The sequence below is a fragment of the Aspergillus luchuensis genome, chromosome 5 (genome assembly GCF_016861625.1).
Source record: "Aspergillus luchuensis IFO 4308 DNA, chromosome 5, nearly complete sequence".
Lineage (NCBI taxonomy): Eukaryota > Fungi > Ascomycota > Eurotiomycetes > Eurotiales > Aspergillaceae > Aspergillus > Aspergillus luchuensis.
In genome coordinates this window covers 1,069,062-1,088,940 of record NC_054853.1, presented here as the reverse complement: position 1 = coordinate 1,088,940, position 19,879 = coordinate 1,069,062, and the positions used below count along the sequence as shown (strand labels likewise).

At 49.9% G+C, this 19,879-nt stretch overlaps 7 protein-coding genes across 7 annotated transcripts; 5 read left to right on the top strand and 2 right to left on the bottom strand.

The window, feature by feature from the left end:
* Positions 1-1,107: 1,107 nt before the first annotated feature.
* AKAW2_50389A (uncharacterized protein) lies at positions 1,108-1,656 on the top strand (the record flags this gene model as incomplete). The annotated part of the gene is made up of 3 exons (XM_041690202.1): positions 1,108-1,146; positions 1,197-1,268; positions 1,321-1,656. 3 exons carry the CDS (start codon positions 1,108-1,110, stop codon positions 1,654-1,656), a joined length of 447 nt encoding a protein of 148 aa, XP_041543810.1.
* A 96-nt stretch (positions 1,657-1,752) lies between these two features.
* Positions 1,753-2,184, top strand: AKAW2_50388A (uncharacterized protein; the record flags this gene model as incomplete). Its single annotated transcript, XM_041690200.1, has 1 exon — positions 1,753-2,184. The coding sequence occupies one exon, from the start codon at positions 1,753-1,755 to the stop codon at positions 2,182-2,184; it is 432 nt and encodes a 143-aa protein (XP_041543809.1).
* Positions 2,185-3,396: 1,212 nt separating this feature from the next.
* Positions 3,397-4,498, bottom strand: AKAW2_50387S (SDR family NAD(P)-dependent oxidoreductase; the record flags this gene model as incomplete). The annotated part of the gene is made up of 4 exons (XM_041690199.1): positions 3,397-3,656; positions 3,751-4,030; positions 4,129-4,380; positions 4,451-4,498. 4 exons carry the CDS (start codon positions 4,496-4,498, stop codon positions 3,397-3,399), a joined length of 840 nt encoding a protein of 279 aa, XP_041543808.1.
* Positions 4,499-5,752: 1,254 nt separating this feature from the next.
* On the top strand, positions 5,753-6,431 carry AKAW2_50386A (uncharacterized protein; the record flags this gene model as incomplete). The annotated part of the gene is made up of 2 exons (XM_041690198.1): positions 5,753-5,911; positions 5,973-6,431. 2 exons carry the CDS (start codon positions 5,753-5,755, stop codon positions 6,429-6,431), a joined length of 618 nt encoding a protein of 205 aa, XP_041543807.1.
* Positions 6,432-7,826: 1,395 nt separating this feature from the next.
* Positions 7,827-8,226, bottom strand: AKAW2_50385S (uncharacterized protein; the record flags this gene model as incomplete). The annotated part of the gene is made up of 2 exons (XM_041690197.1): positions 7,827-8,089; positions 8,187-8,226. The coding sequence occupies 2 exons, from the start codon at positions 8,224-8,226 to the stop codon at positions 7,827-7,829; spliced, it is 303 nt and encodes a 100-aa protein (XP_041543806.1).
* Positions 8,227-13,315: 5,089 nt separating this feature from the next.
* Positions 13,316-14,749, top strand: AKAW2_50384A (Zn(II)2Cys6 transcription factor domain-containing protein; the record flags this gene model as incomplete). The annotated part of the gene is made up of 3 exons (XM_041690196.1): positions 13,316-13,396; positions 13,478-13,525; positions 13,607-14,749. The coding sequence occupies 3 exons, from the start codon at positions 13,316-13,318 to the stop codon at positions 14,747-14,749; spliced, it is 1,272 nt and encodes a 423-aa protein (XP_041543805.1).
* A 3,981-nt stretch (positions 14,750-18,730) lies between these two features.
* On the top strand, positions 18,731-19,606 carry AKAW2_50383A (HMG-box domain-containing protein; the record flags this gene model as incomplete). The annotated part of the gene is made up of 1 exon (XM_041690195.1): positions 18,731-19,606. The coding sequence occupies one exon, from the start codon at positions 18,731-18,733 to the stop codon at positions 19,604-19,606; it is 876 nt and encodes a 291-aa protein (XP_041543804.1).
* Between the last annotated feature and the right edge of the window lie 273 nt (positions 19,607-19,879).

Sequence of the window (19,879 nt, the reverse complement as noted above, 5' to 3'; positions counted from 1 at the left end):
GCTCATGGAGTATGAAATGTTATCTTCTGTCAACATGATTATCGTGAGAATTCAGATGCTGCGTGTTGCCTACAAGAGAATAAGTATACAGTGCAACTGCAACTGCACTAACCGCAAAGCACAAAGCTTCATTTCCTTGAACCCCTGTCCCGCCTTCTATATTACTGTGGGTCCTCTGATGGAGGTCGGTGAGCCTAGATCTCCTGGCTTGAAGGCTACCCAGAATGCTTACGGTCTCTGATTGGAGAGACCCACATCACTCGGTCAAAACCTCTTCCTCGTTTTGGAAGGCTGCTTTGTACACAAGTGTTTGTCTACGGCCGGATTTTAACCTCCGCCTGTAAGAGCGATCGACTCATCTCTACTAGCAAGGAAGGGCGAACCGGACCCGGAGTTTTGTCCCTCTTTTCAGACACTTCACTGAGAAGTCTAAATCAACCCTGTAGTTGCATTGAGTCGGACACAGCTTGCGCCTGTGACGTTCCAGAATGTAGCTTTGATGGCGCCCAGTCATCCGATTGTGGCTGCAATCAAGTGGTGTGTTGAGTGTATGGAGATGCAAAGACAGTCAGCCCACTAAGATCCGGTTAGTCTGATGGGTTGTAACAGCCAGACACATCGATCTCGAAATAATTGGGGGTCACTTTGGTTGGAAGGCTGACAAGAAATAGACTGACGGCTGCACCTAATAAGGCCAGATCGCGTTGGCGACCGTCTCGTTTCTCTTTGTCTCTACAGGGTCAGACCATATAGAACCACTGGATTGTCAATAAGCACTGCAGATGATTCCTATGCCAACCAACTGTACCCCGTCTACCTTTAGCTATCGTGAGAGGGAGCATCTTTGAGTCCAAACCGTTGAATCCATGTTCGTTAGGGGAACGAACCGATGAACAGGTTCGCACTATTGGGGTTGCTTTGACAGGGGTCCCTCAAGCCCTGTGGGATGAACCATATCTCCGAGTCAACGGCCGTGTGGCAATACGTTTTTCTTGACCGCGGATCATTCCGTCTGTTCAGGAGTGACTGCTTTCTCTCAACTGAGCTTGGAGACACCTGGTACTGGGACCTCCCCCTTCTAGCCAGATTTTAGGAAACCAGGAGACAATGCAGGCTGAACTGAAGCAAAAAATCGAGGACAAACCGGTCAGCTACACTTACACTGGATGTTGTCATCATTATTGATTTAATCGCAGCGGGCTCTCAACCGGGCTCTGGATGAACTGCATAACGACCAGGGCAGTCGGGTAAATGTGGCCGAATCTGTGGTAACAGATATTCCTTCATAATCTTAAACTATTCAGACTAAATGTTCTCTAGCTTGAGTTAATTAATGTGGTTTGGCCGAATCCAGCACAAGGAGGGCATGATTCGACCAACTTTCGCCAGGTTATGCGTTATGTCTCAAACCTACTTCGCTCCGGCGATGAGGACCAGTTGCTGTCATCTCGCTCGATTCCGTCGCCTACGTACAAAAGCGTCGATATGCCGTCGCCCGCTTATCCACCATTTATGGAGAGAGGTGGCGCAGAGCACACGACCGCACGTGCAAAGAGCCCTCTAGATCGAGTGGATGGTCTTCAGACGGGCCACGTGGAAACAGATTCTCTGAACATGGCTATTTCACCTACCGACCTTGCGGCTATCTTCCCATAAGACTTCTATGGAAACATGCTTATTGACAATCTAAACTTGACGTCTCAAAGTTTTCAATCTCAGGGCGTCGGGACATTGATGGCAATGGCTGACAATATGGAGAACTCGAATTTGGACCAACTTACGCCAGAGGATGATCTTTCGCTGCTATCACAGTTGACTCCTCAGTTGGAAGTTAGTATGAGCATGGACTTACAACCATATACGTCGCCTGAATTCTGGGAGGCATGGTTGGCTGAGTTAGTTCCAATGGCCTGTCCTGACTCGCCTGCAGGCCTGGGGGCTCCCATTGCCAATCTAAGCAACGAAATTTCTCAAAGCTGGCATGGGCCGTTTCCTGTCACACCTAACCTGCATGATCATCTAAATAAACGCGAGGTTTCTGCAGGATTATCTGATTCTAGTGACCCAATATCAACCAAGACTGCGGCCAATGTGAACGACATTGCCACAGGCTTAAAGGATAACAATTCGGAGCCTGAGATGATTGAGCAGATATCCAGGTTGGATAGCTTTCGAGCCGCATAGGCAACGTGGGGGGATTCGTCTAGTCTCAACTCCTAGAGTTGACGGGGGCTGGCCAACCGATCGGGGAGGCTACAATGATGTCTTTTGCGTGCAAGTTGACGGCGATGAAAAAAACACTCCTGAAACTTGGATAGGGAGATGCGAAGGCTATGAGATGAAACTTATTCGCAAGTCAATGACATGGGACTGCTTTCAGCCATACCATCTTTTTTTGTAAGACCTTAAACAATCTGTAGGACACCTGTTCAGCATTCAAGGATATGTGCTTGAACTCGGAGGAGCTACAACATTAGAACCTGTGTTAATAAATCAGTGACAGTTGCACATTCGGCTTAGCCGCCGGGCGTTAAGGAATTGTTGTATGTGTGTGTGTGTTTACAGCTTCCGCCCAGGCGGGCACGTATTTTTACCGCCTTCCGGTCGGTCTGGTCAGTTGTTGTTCCTTAGGACTACTAACTTCGACGTAATAAAAGGTCGCGCGGCCTATTTCGTAATGCCATTTACAAACTGTTCGTTTTATATTTATTATATCTAAATGGTACAGTTAAAAACCTTTGAATTCTCTACTCAGCATCTAAATACTACTTGAATAAGTTAATGAGTATCTCTTGCCAAGTTTCCAAAACCATTTGTATACATACCATGAACCAAAATACATAGAATTTATTTAACGGCTACGTTACGTGATAACTAATTCGAAAAGTCATTAAAGAAATTACCCCTAGATACCATTAAATCATGTACTTTTTTAAAGAGCCTTGTAGACTTCTTATAGCTGAAATTACCTAACTAAGATTTTATTGTAAAAATCATGTGTACGACATTTTGGGACGGGTTGCCCGACCGTGAGAGCCACGCGGTTGTTGGTTACTTTAGATTGTGCTCGGAAGGCCCGGACCTACAATAGGTGTTCAAAAGTGTCGGGACATCCCGCTCCCGCGTCTTACAGTACGCGTCAAAAATCTCAACACCATAGTAAACCTCCAAAAGGGATTAACACACACATATGTATTGGACTACGTAGACTTCTACTTGATTTATATATTCGGGAATCGACCATTCATTCAGCGTACTACAACAAATTGCATCCAACAATTCGAGCCATTACCCACTGCACACAGACTATTACTCATTCACCGTATCGAATACATCGTATAACATAACCCTCTCACTTCTATTAACTACCAACCAGACATAAAATATAAATACTAATCAATGAAACCTCAACGTCGCCGTAACCGCCGCATCCAACAACAAACTCGTAGCATTAACATAACTCGCCGACGGACTAAGCAAATAAACAATCGTATCTCCCACCTCATCACTCTCCGCCGCACGCTTAATGGGTATAACGGCCTCGATTTCCGCGCGCACCTGCGGGTTCCGCTCCAACTCGACGTCGAGGAGAGGGGTGCGGACCCAGATGGGACATACGGCGTTGCAGCGGATGCCTTCGGCGGAGTGGTCCAGTCCTGTACCAGATAATATTTATATATGTTTATAACGGGAGTTGGATTGAATAGGATAGTATCGTGTATAAGGTATTGGGGGAGGGGATAAACATACCAACCATCTTCGTCACCGCCATGCAGGCATGCTTGGAGACGGTATATGATGCCTTCCCGGGCAGTCCGGCGAAGGAGTTGGCTGAGCAGACGTTCACGATGGCGCCGCGACCAATGTCCCGGGTGCCGGTGCGGCTAGTGAAGGTGCGTGAGGTCTGCTTGCGCATGGCGGCGGCTTCGGCGCGGCAGCAGAGGAACATACCGCGGGCGTTGATGGTCTGGACGCGGTCGAAGTTGTCGATGTCGGTGTCGGCGAAGGGGGTGTGTACGCCGTTGTCGACCTAGTTGGATTTTTTTGAGTTAGCTTGGTGGGAAGAGAACCATGCGCTAGGTTGTTGTGGAATATTCTTAACGGATAATGATGGTGGATGGGACTCACTCCTGCAGCGTTGACGGCATAGTCCAGCCGTCCGAACTTCTCGACGACAAAGTCAACCATGGCTTGCACGCCATCTTGATCGGTCACGTTAACGGTGAAGTGGGTGGATTGGTATTCGGGGTTTGTGGCGTATTGCTTGCTCTCTTCGGCGGAGGCAGTGGCTGTTTCGGTGTTCATGTCGGCGAAGACGATGACGCGGGCGCCTGCTTCGGCTAGGGAGAAGGCGGTTTGTTGGCCGATGCCGCGACCAGACTGGATTGATGGGAGGTTAGTTTGGGAAGGGGAATTCATTTATTTGAGGTGGGAGAGGGAAGGTTCTTACGCCGACGACCAGAGCGACGCCATCTAATTGAGTGCCTCTGATGACCATTGTAGATGTGGGAGGAAGGATAATAACTGAGAGAAAGAGGGTGGAATAGAATTGAGGGTGTGAGTGTGTAAGAGAGAAGAAAGACAGAGAAGGGAAAGCTTGGAATTATGAGTGCCTACGGAGAGGGGGGAAGTTCCCTGGGAGCAGGAGGGGTTAACTTATTATACTCATTCGAGACGACGCTGAATTATAGATAAAGATAGTGATTGGTACTCCGGTGGTATAAAGTATGTACTCCATCAACCTCAAACAGTGAAACGAGGCAGCAATGCTATCTCTTTGTTGCCCTGTCCTGGAAAATCAAGCGAGTATCCTGGTCAACAGCAACGTTAGCCGATGTCGCGGGGGGGGGATCATCTCTGACGGTTGAAGTGGCTGCGTGAGTTTCCACGGTTGAAGGACAGGCCCTTGTCTAGCCCGTTGACTACTGCAGATTTAGGTTGTGTAAGGATGGGCTGACTAGTGTTTGGTCGAGCCTAAGAACGTGGGTGGCTGCCGTCAGAAATTAGTGAGGATGAAGTCAAGGATGATCGCCAAGGAAGAGGGGAATCTCTCTGTAAGGAGTAGATAAGTAAGAGCGAACTAGACACGGGGGTATGTGCATGGAGTATTGCAGACTACAAGAATGAGGAGGGGAAGTTGTGATCCACTTGAATATGGAGGACCTCTTGCCCTAGCGATGTTTCCTGGTAAATAAACATCGCCCCATCCATGCAACCATTCCCATTACTTTACCCAAGTAGCTCACCGCTCGACTTGCCCTACGGCCCAGGGTTGTCCAATTTCACGGGCCGATACCACTCTGTGCGATGGTATTAACGAGTGCAGAGCCCCTCAAACCATGGGCTAGGTGGGTCAGTTTCAGAGACCAGACTAAATGTGCTGTGATATTTTGATCAGGCCGAATAAGATCATTCTAGACATTTGACCGCCCTGATCCAGAAAATCCCCCATGGTACTTGGGTCCGCTGCAAAGCACAGTGTTGCAGATCTTAACCATCAATGCGTCACTCGTTCAATTAGAGTGACACAGGACCAAGTAGGCAGAAAGAGCCAATGGACAGTTGTCACTAACTCTCTTTGACTGAGAGGATTGCTAGGGACACTCTGCCATCACCAATGGCGTGTTTTACTCCTGTCCAGCCAGGTCTCTTGCGGGCTGTGACTCTGACCAAATCTCCCTTCAGCACGGCACTCTACGGCACCCTTGTTCAATTCCGCACTTCTCTGCTGTTATCTTGGGACTATTCATAAATGCCAATAGTCACAACTAGGCCACGGGTGGGCGGTCGCGCAACCGCCCGGAAGACCGAGAGTCACAGTGGTGTTTCTGACGCAGGATCCATCCAGAGAGAGGAGCCCGTCGCGCGGCCTCTCAAGCAGCCTGCGCGCTCCCTTAGACGTCCGCCCATGGTAAGTCCCCAGGCACGGTTGGCAGGGCCTGGTTATTCTGCTGACTTCACTCACCAACCAGCGGGCACAAGTATCCGGTTCTGGTTTTCGGGACGCCCATTCTGCCACATTACTGGAGGACCACCAGGCCTGTTTGGCTACGGTCGAAACACTGGAGCGGGAAAATGAAGCATTGAGGGGGGACAAGAAGACCCTGTTAGAGCGCCTTGAAGGCACTGGAAGTGCAATGCAGGAATTGTTGAATAACCAGCATCGGTGCGAACAAGAGTTCTCTGAGCAGCAGGCGACTCGACAACTGGTGGATGAAATGCAGCATACCGTTGCAGGTTGGCACCAGCGGCTTCGGAGCCCGGCTGGTGTAGCAGAACGTGTGGATCCAGCTGCCCTGACGACTGCCCTACCGGCAACGACAGCGGTACCGGACATCTGGCCTACTCAGGAGGATGAAGGGGGTGCATTTGGCAATGATCATGATATGGTACCCGAGTCGGGTAACTTCGTGCAGCTTTTCCAGTTGTAGTTGCTGTGCCGTAGTAATTGATTATCTGAGATGCGCACAAGTATATCGATCTACAACTAAAGTACAGACTGTCACGCAGTGCACTTCTGCTCTCGCTAAAAGCTGGCTAAGGGCACTTTCGACACGGCGGGTTGCCTCTATGTTGGCAGAAGGGCCGGCTGATGCTGGGATGGGTAAACCTTTTGTATATAAAACGCGTGGGCTAATCCCATAGTGAATTGATTGCGCTTGACAAGGGCCTTAGAAACTCAAGCTCCGTTGTTGACCGTCGACAAGCTAACAGAGCATGAGCGTGTCACACGTCTGGGCCCCGGAAAGGCAAGTCGCAATTTAGCCAGGTAATGTTAAACTTCTGGAATCAGAAACACGAGGGTCGTCTAAAGGTCTGAGTTGAAGGAAGACTCCAAGTCATTTTTGGGTGAGCCTGCACGCATACTCCCCGTCCCTCAAACTACCCTGCTTTCTCTTAGATTACATATGATTGTGCTGGATCGAGAGCGGCACGCCCATACCTCATATAGATGAGCAGCCAGTCGTGAAACTCTCGACGGAATTATCTCGTCGTCGGCAAGCTGGACGAGGGAAATAGCTAATGATGTAGCGTCCAGCATTTATAGCCATGAACCCGAGATATCTCCGGTTCTGTCTCTCTCCATACCGCGCAAGGGGAGAGTAACCAAATATTGTGCAAGGCATGAGCTACCGGAGATCACATCGGTCGACCATGACATTGCACTAGTTCGGAGGAGAACCATGGCCCTGATTGCAGAAAGCTGAAAACAAAAAACATGGAAAAAATTGGAAAAGAAAAGACAAGACAAATGAAGAGAACAAAGAAAAGAAAAATACCCATAGTCACTACGAGACACCTAGAACAGCGGCAGTACAAGCGCCAAGAAGACGAGAACAGGTTCTCTGCATATCCCTCAAGGTCTTCGACGTTCTCGCAGCCGTGGCGGTCGAGGTAGCCGATGATATAATCATGCAGCATGGATTCGAGCCTGACATCAGTCCGGTGGGAGACTGATGCACCGTCTTGGGGATATGCAAGCCGCAGCAGGGCCCATCCGACTCATAAAGAAGGGAAGCTCGAGCTAGTGAAGACTGGGACCATCAGATGCACCTTTCGGGCATTCATGCCCCATTATCATAGTGGATTCACGAATTTCAAATCCCACATTTTATACGTGGCTATTTGTCTTTACATGTTCATCATGTCTTGTCAATAAAGCTAGACCTTCGTTGAGAATGTGCTTGGCAGACGTGATATTACCTGCTCACGGGAGCAAGCCAGTGGAGCTGCGCGAGCCCATAGAGAAAGAAGAAGTCCTATCTATTGCAGCCATACAATCGGAATTATTATAAAGTTTCTAGAAGTGTGGCCTTTCTTGTATTTCACAAATGGCCTGGACAGAACGGGGCCTTTCCCCCACTGGCCTTCACGTCTAAAACCTCCGGGTGAAAATTCCATATATAATACTCAATGAGGTTGTGCACATCGCTATCGTAGCAGCGAGAGTCGATGATTGTGTTCGCGCAGGTAGTGTTCAGCTTCTCTAAAATGGATATCTGCTCAATCGGAACAGCTTTTGAAACAGCCATGCGCGGGCTGTTGGGGGGCGTCTTCGGGTAGATGTCGGCAAGTGAGTTTCCAGAGCCTGCTTCCAGATTGTTAATGGATGATGTTGTGGACGTTTTATCTCATGTACATAATCATGTTTCCGCACGTCACATGGGATATTGACTTGAACGAACGCGCACGTGCCTTGCGTTCCCCTTCGCTGGCATGAGCCATGACTATAGAGCCGCACTTGGCTGGGAGAGTACTTGCCAGTTGATGTGGATCCAGAAAGAACAAAGGGCTGCCGATTGAAAGCGGGCTTTTGGCACTTGTCTGACAACAGGTTCTTTTGGGCACACTGATTGAAAGTTTCTCGCGTGTTGCATTATTCTCACCCATTATCGAAATGTGTTGGAATAGATCGCCAGGGGTTGTTAATAGGTATATCGCTGGAGATCTCAGCTGTTGATGCGATAATATAGGCACGAAGGCGGTGAGGTTAGAGTAGGTGCTGGCGACTGAGGAGAGAAGCTCAGACAGTCCTTTAAATGCTTTCCTGTGTGTGCTTTGGCCCTGGTAGCGTATGCCAGTGGTCATCATTGCCGTATTAGGATTTACCCAGCTTACCCAACAAGCATTGGGCTATCCATGAGAGATAGTAGCTGACACCAACTGAGCGCTGTTTGCGATAATTGGTTTGCTATCTTCCGTATCTTCCCATTGAGCGGGGACAGATCGTTTACTATCCCCGTTCTAAATAGTTACGAGATTTATGTGAGAATAGCGGCGCTGGAAATCCAGCCGCCTTACCAACATCTGGGTTTCCACACGGTGAACCACAAGTTGCCCACCTACGTGAAACATAAGATATACACTCTTTGGTATTAACGGCCCAAAAATGCCTCGACCTTGCGTTCTACTGTGATGATGGAAACCTAATCGCCTGAACAACACACGGCCTGGAACACTGTCCGGGAAAGTTCGGGGGTCACATCTGCTTTGATATTCAAGTCCACGTTCGTCTATAGCACGCTTTTCACGTCATACAGTACAGTACTATACACCTGGACTGGTCTTTCCAGTTTCAACTTGTGTCTTTAATCTCGACATGCGTGGAAGTAGCCAACCCCAGTATAGGCGGCTACAGGCCCTGCGGACCACGTTAGGATTGCAGGCCTCGCACTCTGCCCAGATAGGTGCCCACAGCCACGCCGCGGTGGCAAGGGAACATGGGACCGCAGAGCATAGTGATCTCGATCCAGGGGTTGTAGAATAGTGTAATGGGAGCGCCAACATGTTGGCGGACGACAGCAAGGAGGACAGTGCCCAAGGGCAAGCCTTTGCTCTCCTAAGTGAGTACAGAATCACAGATCTCTGACTCTGCTTCCAAAAACTATACAACACGAGCTGACACTATATCAGGCCGCCCAAACGGGTGGAGTTAGTGTACGATTTCTTTCTATGTATCTACAAGCGACGCAGATCAGCGCTTTAGAGTCCAACATGTGGGAACAGAAGCAGTGGAATCAGAATATTGAAGAGACCGTGGAGCGAATCAAATGGTCCCCGGTTGGTAGTGGCACCAAAGTGCTACAGCGTGCGGCAAGGATACCAGCTCCTGACACAAAGAATATCCGCCGGCGCTGGAGAGACGGTTGATAAGACGTGAGATCTGTTTTCGTCTTATTCCGTGGTTTGGTTGGAACGGCGCATCATGGGCTAGTTCGGGATCATACTGCTAAAGATCAATGGAAAATTTCTCCAGCGAGGGTTGTCGCTCAGGAGAATTATGGAACTAGTGAGCCTGATTGTCGATTGCAACACATATCCGGCTAGGCTCTTACCAGGTCCAGCATCCGTGCCATTATTGGCTTGGAAATATAATCATGATCAAAACCTGGGAGAAACTACTCTCTTCTGCGACGAACATTCGAGGTGGAGCTGGAAGTTGGAGGACGTGCGCCAAGAACCAGCCCGTGCCTTGAATGGGCTGCATCACGTCGGATCAACTGGGGATAGCAGATCAGTTTGCGAACACCTTTCAGTGCCCACAGTTACTATACGATTCTTCCGCGTGAAGTACCAATGTGCCCACATCCCGCAAGCTAATGGCGTCGGACTGTCGCGTAAACCCACACCCCCACCGAAATCGTAATGTAAGGCGAATATTCCGGCGAAATCGACCTTACGCTTTACCTGCCAGTAACTGGAATTGTTTTGTGACCCAGGTGGCGGCTGTCTAACAATAATACAGAATGACCGACATGTCACTGGTGTTAAGTTTCGTGTCCCACAGCATGGAAGCAACCTTTGAACGGTCCTGGCTGGCTTCTCCCTATTCTAGGGCCTAATGCAACACTCATACTTCTCTTTATGCCATAACTGTAACCTGACCATTATACGCTCTTGAATGGACCGTATTATACCGTGATGTCAAGATGGACGGGCAGATGCCGATAAATCTAGACAAATTTTACCTGGAGCAGCGGGCCACGCTTAATTTCAGTCAGAATGCCAGATCCCGGTAGCTTTAAATGCTAGACAAAGGGCGTCCAAGTGTCGGCACCACTGCACTCAACTAACCTTGCCGTCAAATATGGTCAAAATCTTGTCGTCTGAGACAAATTTACTTTGAGGCACTAGATAACAGAGCACTTTCACACGGAGACAATCGTTGACCAGTGACGATGCTCTTTCGGTGACATCCAGACAATCCTACCCCAAAGATGGGGACCTGTAGTAGATCACGATGCCTAATGAGTCTTGTGATACCTCGATTAATGGAGCCCCGCAGCGACAACCGAATGGGGTCTGAACCACCAGGTCCATCTTTTAAAGTTTGCTCTAATGCAGCTGATATAGGGCCAAAACACACGATAGCTCTTGCTCGATCGCGATCGCAAGGCGTCGTGTTGAGCTTTGGTGCCGTTTCGGTGCAATGGTGGCCAATTCCAAATCATCGTGCCGTAGTTCCAAAGCGCCAACAGGGGCCTCGTTTAGGGGGACAAGGCTTTGGCTGGCTCAATTTGGGAGATCGCTCCGCCATCGCCCAGGGTTCCCATATTTTGGGTTGCTCCAGCTCCTTAGTCTTCAGTCATTGCCTTTGCGAATGGCCAGCTCTTGACTCAAGCTTCCTATGGTAACTATATGGTGTCGTCTCCTACATCATCTTTCATCATGAATCAGCGGAGACAGAGAAATGCGTCTGGATCTCTGAGGCTAGGAAATTCGTACCAATAATTGGCTACCAGTATCCCGGGATGACCTATTAAACCTTGGTAATCTGGACCAATGACATTGGACAAAGGGTCGTGACCGGCAAGCCTGCCTCTAGTGTCGTCCTGGGAAATTAGCATGACTATCGATTGAACTCGCAATCCCGGGTCTCAGTAGATCTGGTGTCTTTTTGGGACAGGCGAGGTGTCCGCCGATTACCCTAGCATTGCGACAGAATCACTGATGGTTTTCGACGCTCCGAAAGACTTGTCCAAGCTGGAACCCATTCTACCATATTTCCGCAAGAAGGCTGTTCAGCTAGACATGAGTGTTTAGCACTGAAAATCGCTGCGGATGACTCGTTTTGGAGGATGGTCGAGATCTACAAGTCATATAGCTGCTGTTCGACATGCCTCCGTTGGGCCACCCGAGACACCTCACATAGCCTTATTGCCCATTTCGCCTGTCCATGGTCTTTTATCTCTTGCAGCTGGTCCATTCACAGGTCGCTCTCACCATTTTCGGGGTACAGAGGTAGCGACTCAGTCTATTCCAAAGCGAGCACTGTACCCGATTCATTTTCCGTATATAGTACGTCACTAGGTCTCAGCAACCCTGCGAGACAGTGGATTTGGTCCCACCAGCTGCAATCTGGGACCATCGGACTATTGATTCGAAGATGAGCAAACTGACTATAGCTGTAGTGTTCATCGCTATCTTAATTAGAAAGGTCACCGGTCCATCTCTCCTAGCTAAAATGACCCGAGACTACTGTTGTGGTCTATTCTCATACCAACATGCGCTCGCTCACCACGTCAATGTTTCGAAAACGATCGCAGATCGCAGGCCATCCTCAGGGCATGGCATTGCTTTCGACAGCGTTCTTCATCATCGGCCAGCGTTCGCAGCATACCGCTTAGCCTCCGTGAATAATGACCGCGCTTGTCCCCATCCAGAGCTGTTGTTTAAATCCAGATGGCTTTGTACCGCTGCACAGTGCTGCCTCGATATGGGGGCAGTGGTTGTAGTATTTTCAGATACCCTCTGCCGAGCATGACTGCGAAGGCACTCATCTTTATTTCCCCGTTGCTGACGGGGTAACAGGGATATTTTGTTCTGTTTGCTTTAGCACCTAATATGCAGCCGTTGGAATCTAAGCTGTCAACAGTTACCATTTAGTTCACTGACTTTTGTTCGTTTCGTATAAGGGTTTAATACCGGTAGGAAGTATTTTATCGTAGGGAGTCAGCTGGCTGCGACGCCAGGCCAATGGTAGGAGGTACGGCTTTGGCGACAAATCCTCACAGATAGACTTAATGTGTGCGTGTGCAATACCCTTGGAAGAAGGATCTCATGTGTAGTAATCTGGGATGTTATGAATTGCGCACATATGAGAGAAATCTGTGTCTTTGTAATGAGTAATGGCCTCTTAAGTGGGACAATAAGAGACCATGTCCACACCGAACGCAATAGCGTCTTATCCTGCTGCAGCAACTGCAAATGTCTGGCTAAGGCAACCACTCGGTAAACTGTAGCTCAGGGGTCTTAAGGACGGCAGATCTCCCATAAAAGACGGCCTATGCCCTTGAGAGCTGTGCTTGTGCCCCTGCGGACCAGCACAACACTCATAAATGCAACACCGATCCCCTAATTCCGCCACCCGTTAGAGGATTTGGAAGTCGCTTTTCCGTAGTTGGAACTTATGGCCATCTTGGCTATTTTCTAGCAGGGTCTTGAGCAGCTTGACATGTATGATCAATATGAGGTGCCTTGGCTCAAATCCTAATAAACCATGTAGCCGCTGCGTGGGCGTAGATCCTGACATAAGACCAGAACATATACAAAGAGATTAGCTAACCAATTCTTTCGCACAAAATAGCATCCCAGCCAGGTTCTCTCTGGCGTGTGCTGATCCTCCCACATGTTCTAATCTCCGTTGCTCTGTGTAAAGAACAGCCAAGCCCTTCCATAACACATGGACAAGCAACGTTCACTCTCTTCGCTGGACGCGAATGATCCCCGGATGTCAAGAGATAAATAGCGGACCGATACGTACGATGGTAGAGGTGCGCTCTCAGGAGAAGAAGGCTCTGTATCCGGTGCAGCCATGTTCCGCCAGCATCAAGAAGACACCGGTACCACTGAGCCTGTCGAGGACTACCAAAATAATATTCAGGCGCCTACTAAGGTATATTCGCGTTACACTCCCCCCAAGTCACGTTGTGAAGCCACTGTCTGCTGAGCGAGCATAAGCTGAGTAGGACAACAGCGCGAGATGAACCGAGCTTGTGAGAGTTGTTTCCGTCGGAAAGTCAAGGTACGCAATATCGCGAGATACAGGAACGGTTGGATAAAAGGTTAGTAGGCAGAACTTCTAATTTACATGACTGGCAACTAGTGTTCTCGCACCTGTCCTTGCGAAGAGTGCGAAAGACGTGGAAACAAGTGTGTTCCTCGCAGTCGACTGGACCAACGAAAGGAGACCATCATTCTCACATCGCCTACTGGAACCTTTGCGGAACCTCCACAGAATCGCAACAGTCATGCGGACCAGCCTTCCAGAGAAACCATGCGAATTTTTGATGTTCCTGCCAGTGAATCGGTGGAGCGACATCAATGGAGCGCGTCCAATCTGGGCCACGCTATGGACGCCACCATCCCGTGTAACAATATTGCTAAACATGGCCCACCCATCACATGCCCTGCAAACGTTCCTTTTTCCGAAGAATGGAACATGACTATGAAATATTGTGACAGCAGTCTCCCATGGGAGACTGATGCGAACACGGGCTGGAGAGCCCCCTGTAACGCGTTCATACCCCCGGACTCGTATACGTCTACAGACAACTTGACTGGGGAGCCTATGCCACATTCATGGTTCTCACCGCTATGGTATACAAAGACAGGCTTGCAAACGACATTTTCCGAGCCTTTCAACGGTTGGAATCGGTCGCAATCCCGGGATCTGATCGGGTGCGAGACCAACTTTTTCTCACCTCTGCCTATTCCTGCCCAGGAGCTCGTGGGATGGCCCTCTGAAGGTGGCGCTGAAGAGTCTTGGTATGCGAACAGAAGCGGCGTCATGCCCATTTGCGGAGCCCACTCACAGGAGCAGTACCCTCTGGGCCCTTCCTTTGATCTGCTGGAGCTTATTCCCTCATCCGTTGCAGCCGGGCTCTCTTCTATACCAGAGACTGTGCCACCTAGCTTCCCAAGTTTCCCTGGCGTGCAGCAGGTCGAAGAAACCAGCTTGGCGCTCCCCACCGAATCTCCAATGCTACCGCCTCCCTGGGATCCATTGACGACCACTGCCGCAGAGGCTCACATAGCCGACATCCGCAGCCGCAGCTTGCATCAACAACCATTTGTACCCATGCCTATTCAAAACATCGAGTCGGTAGTACCTCCAAGGCTACACAATGCGATGGATTTTCAGGAAACTCATGTTATGCCATTTGTTAATGTCGGTGCGAACGGCCAGGAGTTATCTCGTGATCTCACCGTGCCGGAAGACCAAGTCGAGCATGGCCGCTTGACCTAGGCGTGCGATTACAATGTTCAGAGGACGTTGAAACAATGTTTCGCAATAGGGAAATGGCACCTTTTGCGTGTGGTGTGCTTGCATTATGGTCTAATGATCCTCATCTATCACTGTTTATCCCGTACTATATATCTGCCATAGCACTGAAGTGTATGTTGGTATGTACTATAACGGTCAATCATTGCAGACGAGACCAGCGAATGACACGCGAATCTTCTATTCATAGCTGCCTAGTACGTATGCAATATCACGTTGTATGCGTTGGATTACCTTTTTACTCACGCCCCTCAGTATATGCTGCAAGTGCCAGATATGGTATTAGCATGCTTCGCTGGAAGCATCAAATATGAAAGCTACGCCAGGAATTTGACGACAGATATTTGCCAAACCAAGATGACTTTGATTCGCAGAAGAGGCTCTCAGATGTTATAGCAAATCCCGTACAAACGAAATGCTGTTGTATATAGAGGCTTATGAATACTTCATTCGTCTCCTTTCATATGAACTCTCCAGAACATCATTCCTATTAGCATTTCCATTATACCGCAACATACTGCATGCTTCAATGTTCATAAAGCTATCCGTGTGTGCTGCACACTTCCAGTGACTTTCGCGTCCACACCCACGCAATGTGTAGACAGGATATATTTCCTGTGTTTCAAAGTTGTGGTTCGTATCATGTACAGGCCAGTGAGTCCTTCTTGAGCGTAAAATATGCGAATTTGAAACCTCTAGCAGCTCCAAAGGCTGACTTGTCCAGTGTCAATTTCAGCTGATGTCGATTTCTGTCCTACGAGGACAGGTTTGTCGTCATTAAGCGACACTCCTGGCCCCCACTGGACTTCTCCCGAAGCCCTCTACCATCGTCTTGATGCAGTTTTACAAAATTCTCTTACCCCGAGGACCAGATCACGACTCTGCTACTTGTATCCACTGCCGTATCTACATCCTGTCGCTCCTATATCCCCGTATGTATGAATGGGCCCGCGGAATGGGCATCTGGACGGTCGTTGCTGTGACTGACATGGCCCATCACATCGCCCATCAAACCACGCCTTCGCTACTTCTATGACGCCTCTGGTTTTCGCCGCCTGCCGTTGTCCTTCTCGGTGTCTATTGGGCCGTGCGAAGCGATATTAGGCACTATGATTGGCGCGATTATAACCGGCAGTGTCGAGTATGGGACCATGCGCAGCTATCCGCCTGCGGTATTGCCCTCTTCTACGCACGATATCCGAGCTGGCTAGCGCACACGCCACAATGTATCCATTTATTATACTTCCGTTTGGAATCTTGAAAGCTTACCAGGTAAGATCAGTGTATATCTTGTTGAGTTTAGTTCTGAAGACTACTTCGCAGTGGCCAAGGCAGGCGGTCCGTTCAGAAGCGTGGATTCAGAAGCATGGTTATAAATGCTCACCAATCGGATCAATTTACCTACCACAACCTGTATTTCTGTATCCGAGTGAATCGAACAGTTCAGGGGTATTTTAGGCCTATTACGGTATAGCATATCTATGCAGAGATCACAGAGCTATTCTCGATTGCTTTCGTGGAACACGTGTCCACGTCCCGCGCAGGCTATGGCGTCAAACAATTGCTTAAGAGGCTCCTACCCACCAACAAACGAATTAAGTCCATTCTTTCCCTGGGGCTAGCTCTTCGCTTTACCCACCACAGCTGGGATCCTTTCACGACGGAGGCGGCGGCTGACGCTCAACGAACGCGAACGATCAGGGCGTCAGAGACGCCAAGAATATCGTGTCACAGCGTGAACTGCGCCCTTGAGCAAAGCTAGCTTTCCCACCGTTCCAGGCCGATGCAACGCTCACAATATCTGACATAAATGCAACCTGACCATTCTACGCTCTTGCCTGGATCGCGTTATAGTGAATTATGAAGATCGACAGGCCGATGTCCCTTTTCATTTTAGTAAAGGTCAGCCCTCGGCGGTCGTGGGAGAGGTCCACGGCCTCTCCGTCCGGAATACCACAACCCGGATAGCTTTCAACGCGAAGCAAAGAGCTTTCGGGTGACAGTGTTATGGAACTCGACTGGGCCTGCCGTCAAGGAAAGCCAAAATCCTGCCTCTGGCAAGAAAGCTATTGAGGCACCAGATGGCGAGACCTTTACAGAGACGATCATTCGCTATCTTCGGTCACATCCGGACGATCCTTCCACAGAGACGAGATTGTCGTAGATCGCGATGGCAAAACAGCCTGTGACACTACCCAAGGACTTCTCCAGCGACAACAAAGGGAGATCTAGACCACCGGATTCATTTGTTAAAGTTTGCTCTACTACGACTGGTATAAGTCTAGGGCGCCCGAAAGGATTTCGCTCGATTGCGATCGCATGGCGACGCGTTGGCGATCGGTGCTGTCCCAGTGCTATGGTAGCGAATTCCAAATCATGGCGCCGTAGTTCCAACACGCGTGTCCTTTTGGGGCGGCATGGCTCCGGCGGCATTCGAAAGATCACTCTGCGATCGCACGAAGTACTCATATTCTGGGTCGCTCCAGTTGCTTGTTCTCTAGTCTTTGCCCTTGCGAAAAGGCAGCACTTGTGCCAAGCTTCCCTGTACTGAGTGCTCGTTGTGGTTTCCTACCGCCTCTCCTATTCAATATGTCCTGACAGGAAACGTGTCTGGGTCTAGAGGCTCGGAAATGCTTATCGATAATTGGTTACCAATCTCCCGGGACGCTCTATCAAACCTTGATGATCTGGATCAATCACACCGGAGGGAGGGGTGTGCCGTGAACTCGTGCACTCGACGCGGTTCCGGTGATTTACTGTGACTATCGAGTGGCCTGGCTATTCCGGGGTCTCAGATGGGGGATGCTTTCTGCGAGAGCCCCACCTTGAGGGCGAATGACTGATGGCTTCCGAAGCCCACTTGGTTCATGCTGACCGGAACCTATTTTGCCATACTTCCCTAAAGTGGTATCTTAATCAGGCAAGGACGTCTTAGACTGGGAATCGCTACGGATGGCTTAGATTAGCGGATGCTGGAGATCAACGAGTCGAGTAGCTGTTGTTCGGCATGTCTCAGTTGGGCCATCGAAGACGCCCAATATAACCTTATTGCCTAAATCGGCTGCTTACAAATGCCTTTCCATTTCTTGCGGTGGGTCCAACTCACAGCTTGCCCTAACCGTTTCCGAACGCCTTGATACAAATTCATTCTGTTCCAATCCAGAACCCTACTCCATCCACACCTTCGCCTGTAAGTAGTACGTCTCTAGGTCGCAGGGGTCCCCTCAGTGACGGTTGGCCAGGCCTTAATAGCTGAGATCTGGGTGGATTTCACCATTAATTTAGGACGAGCAAGCTATGGCGGTAGCGTCAGTAGTCAAACTACAATGAAAGCCCCCGAATAAATGCTTGCCCTCTATAAGGACCTGGGACTGCCGTCGCGTTCAGTCCTAGCATCAGCTTGCGCTCGCTGACCACCTCAATCTTCGGTTACTGGCACTGGAAAGATCGTCCTGCCATTCGAGGAAGGCCCTACTCGGTCAGCCTTGCGGAAGCATGCCAGAATCATCAGCAGCCACAACTAAACCCAATGAGATTGGGACCGGGACGTCCGGTCTTCTCCAAGCCACACCGGGTGTTCTGGTGTCTGAACCACCGCAGCCATATTTCCAGTCTTGGTCCATTCCTGGTACCGGTTGTGAGGATCTTGGGCAGCACCTCCCGTGCATCTCCAACGGCGTTCCCCAAGCTTCTGAGAAATACATTGTGGTAGGGATGCGAAGCCACCAGGAGCCATACAGTCTCATATTCTGACGGTCCCAGCGCTTCGATCAGCCTGTCCCTATGGCAACGGTTTCGGCGGAAATCCCCTATCGTGTGGTTTCACAGCCGGTGAGATGCTTTCCTACTGCGCCGCAGCTGGAAGACCAGGCGTACTGACTGGGAGCATGATAATCCTTGTAGTTAGTTGATGGAGACCATACACTTGCGAACTCGTTCATCCCAATGGATGGGGCCGACGCGAACCAGACAAAGCCAGAGCCTATGTGCCAGAACAACAGACTCCGACGGTCGAATCGCACCGTAGCCATGACAAGGAACGATCAAGTCGAGCGCGCAACGTTGAGGCTCAATCTAGACCTGCCATGCCCGCTGAGCGAAGTGGCCAACCACACGCCGCACATCCCGGTTAGAGACATGTGCGCCTGGGTCGACCGCCCGGTCGAGACACGCCACCAGGAGGCTCTACAACGGCATGGCAGGATTCCACGTCCGATGAATTCATTCATGCTGTACCGGCTGGCGTACAGTGATCGAGCGAAGTACTGGCTCGCCCACGATGATCATCAGGCCATCTCCATCCTCACCGGACGGAGCTGGAAGATGGAACCCCCCAACATCCGTAAGCAGTACAAGACGCTCGCGGTGATAGAGAAACAAAAGCATGCTGGAGCGCACCCGGAATATCGGTTCTCGCCATCAAACAAGAAGAAACGATCGCGGACTGCAAGAGCCCGTTCTCAGAAATTGGTGTTGCGTTTGGAGGCGTTCCCTAAAGTGTCCCGAACCTCTCAGCCTCACGCTGGGTCTACTTCGTTGAACAATGACCGCGTCAGTGGACCCTCCACAGAGCCATTTCTTGCAGATGAGGAGACCCTTATCCAAACCAACCCATCGAATCCAGCTGTTTTTGGATCATTGCAAAGTGCCGCCTCAATGTGGTGGCAGGAGATAATCTACTCTCAGATGGCCTCTGCTGGGCAAGTCTCCGCTGGCACCCAACCTTGTGTCCCTGTCGTCACGGGGCAACCGGGGATACCGGACTCTTCTTGCTTTGTTCCCCAATCTGGATGCCCTGGGCTCGAAGCTGGCAACGGTTAGTCTGCTTTACTGACACTGTCTGTTACGTGTGAGGATTGTGAGGTTGACGGGGAATTGCTTATGGAAGGGACTCAGGGGGTTGCGGCTGCAGGCCAGTAAGTAGCATATATGGTTTTTGCGGTATGTTCATCACATATACATTGGGTACTGGCGTCTAGCCTCAGATGCGAGGATCTCATGCATAATTATTCTCGGTTCTTTCGTACGGTGCGCGTGTAACTCAGAGGCCCGTGTTTGTGTATTGAGCAATGACTTCCAGGAGACCATGTCCGC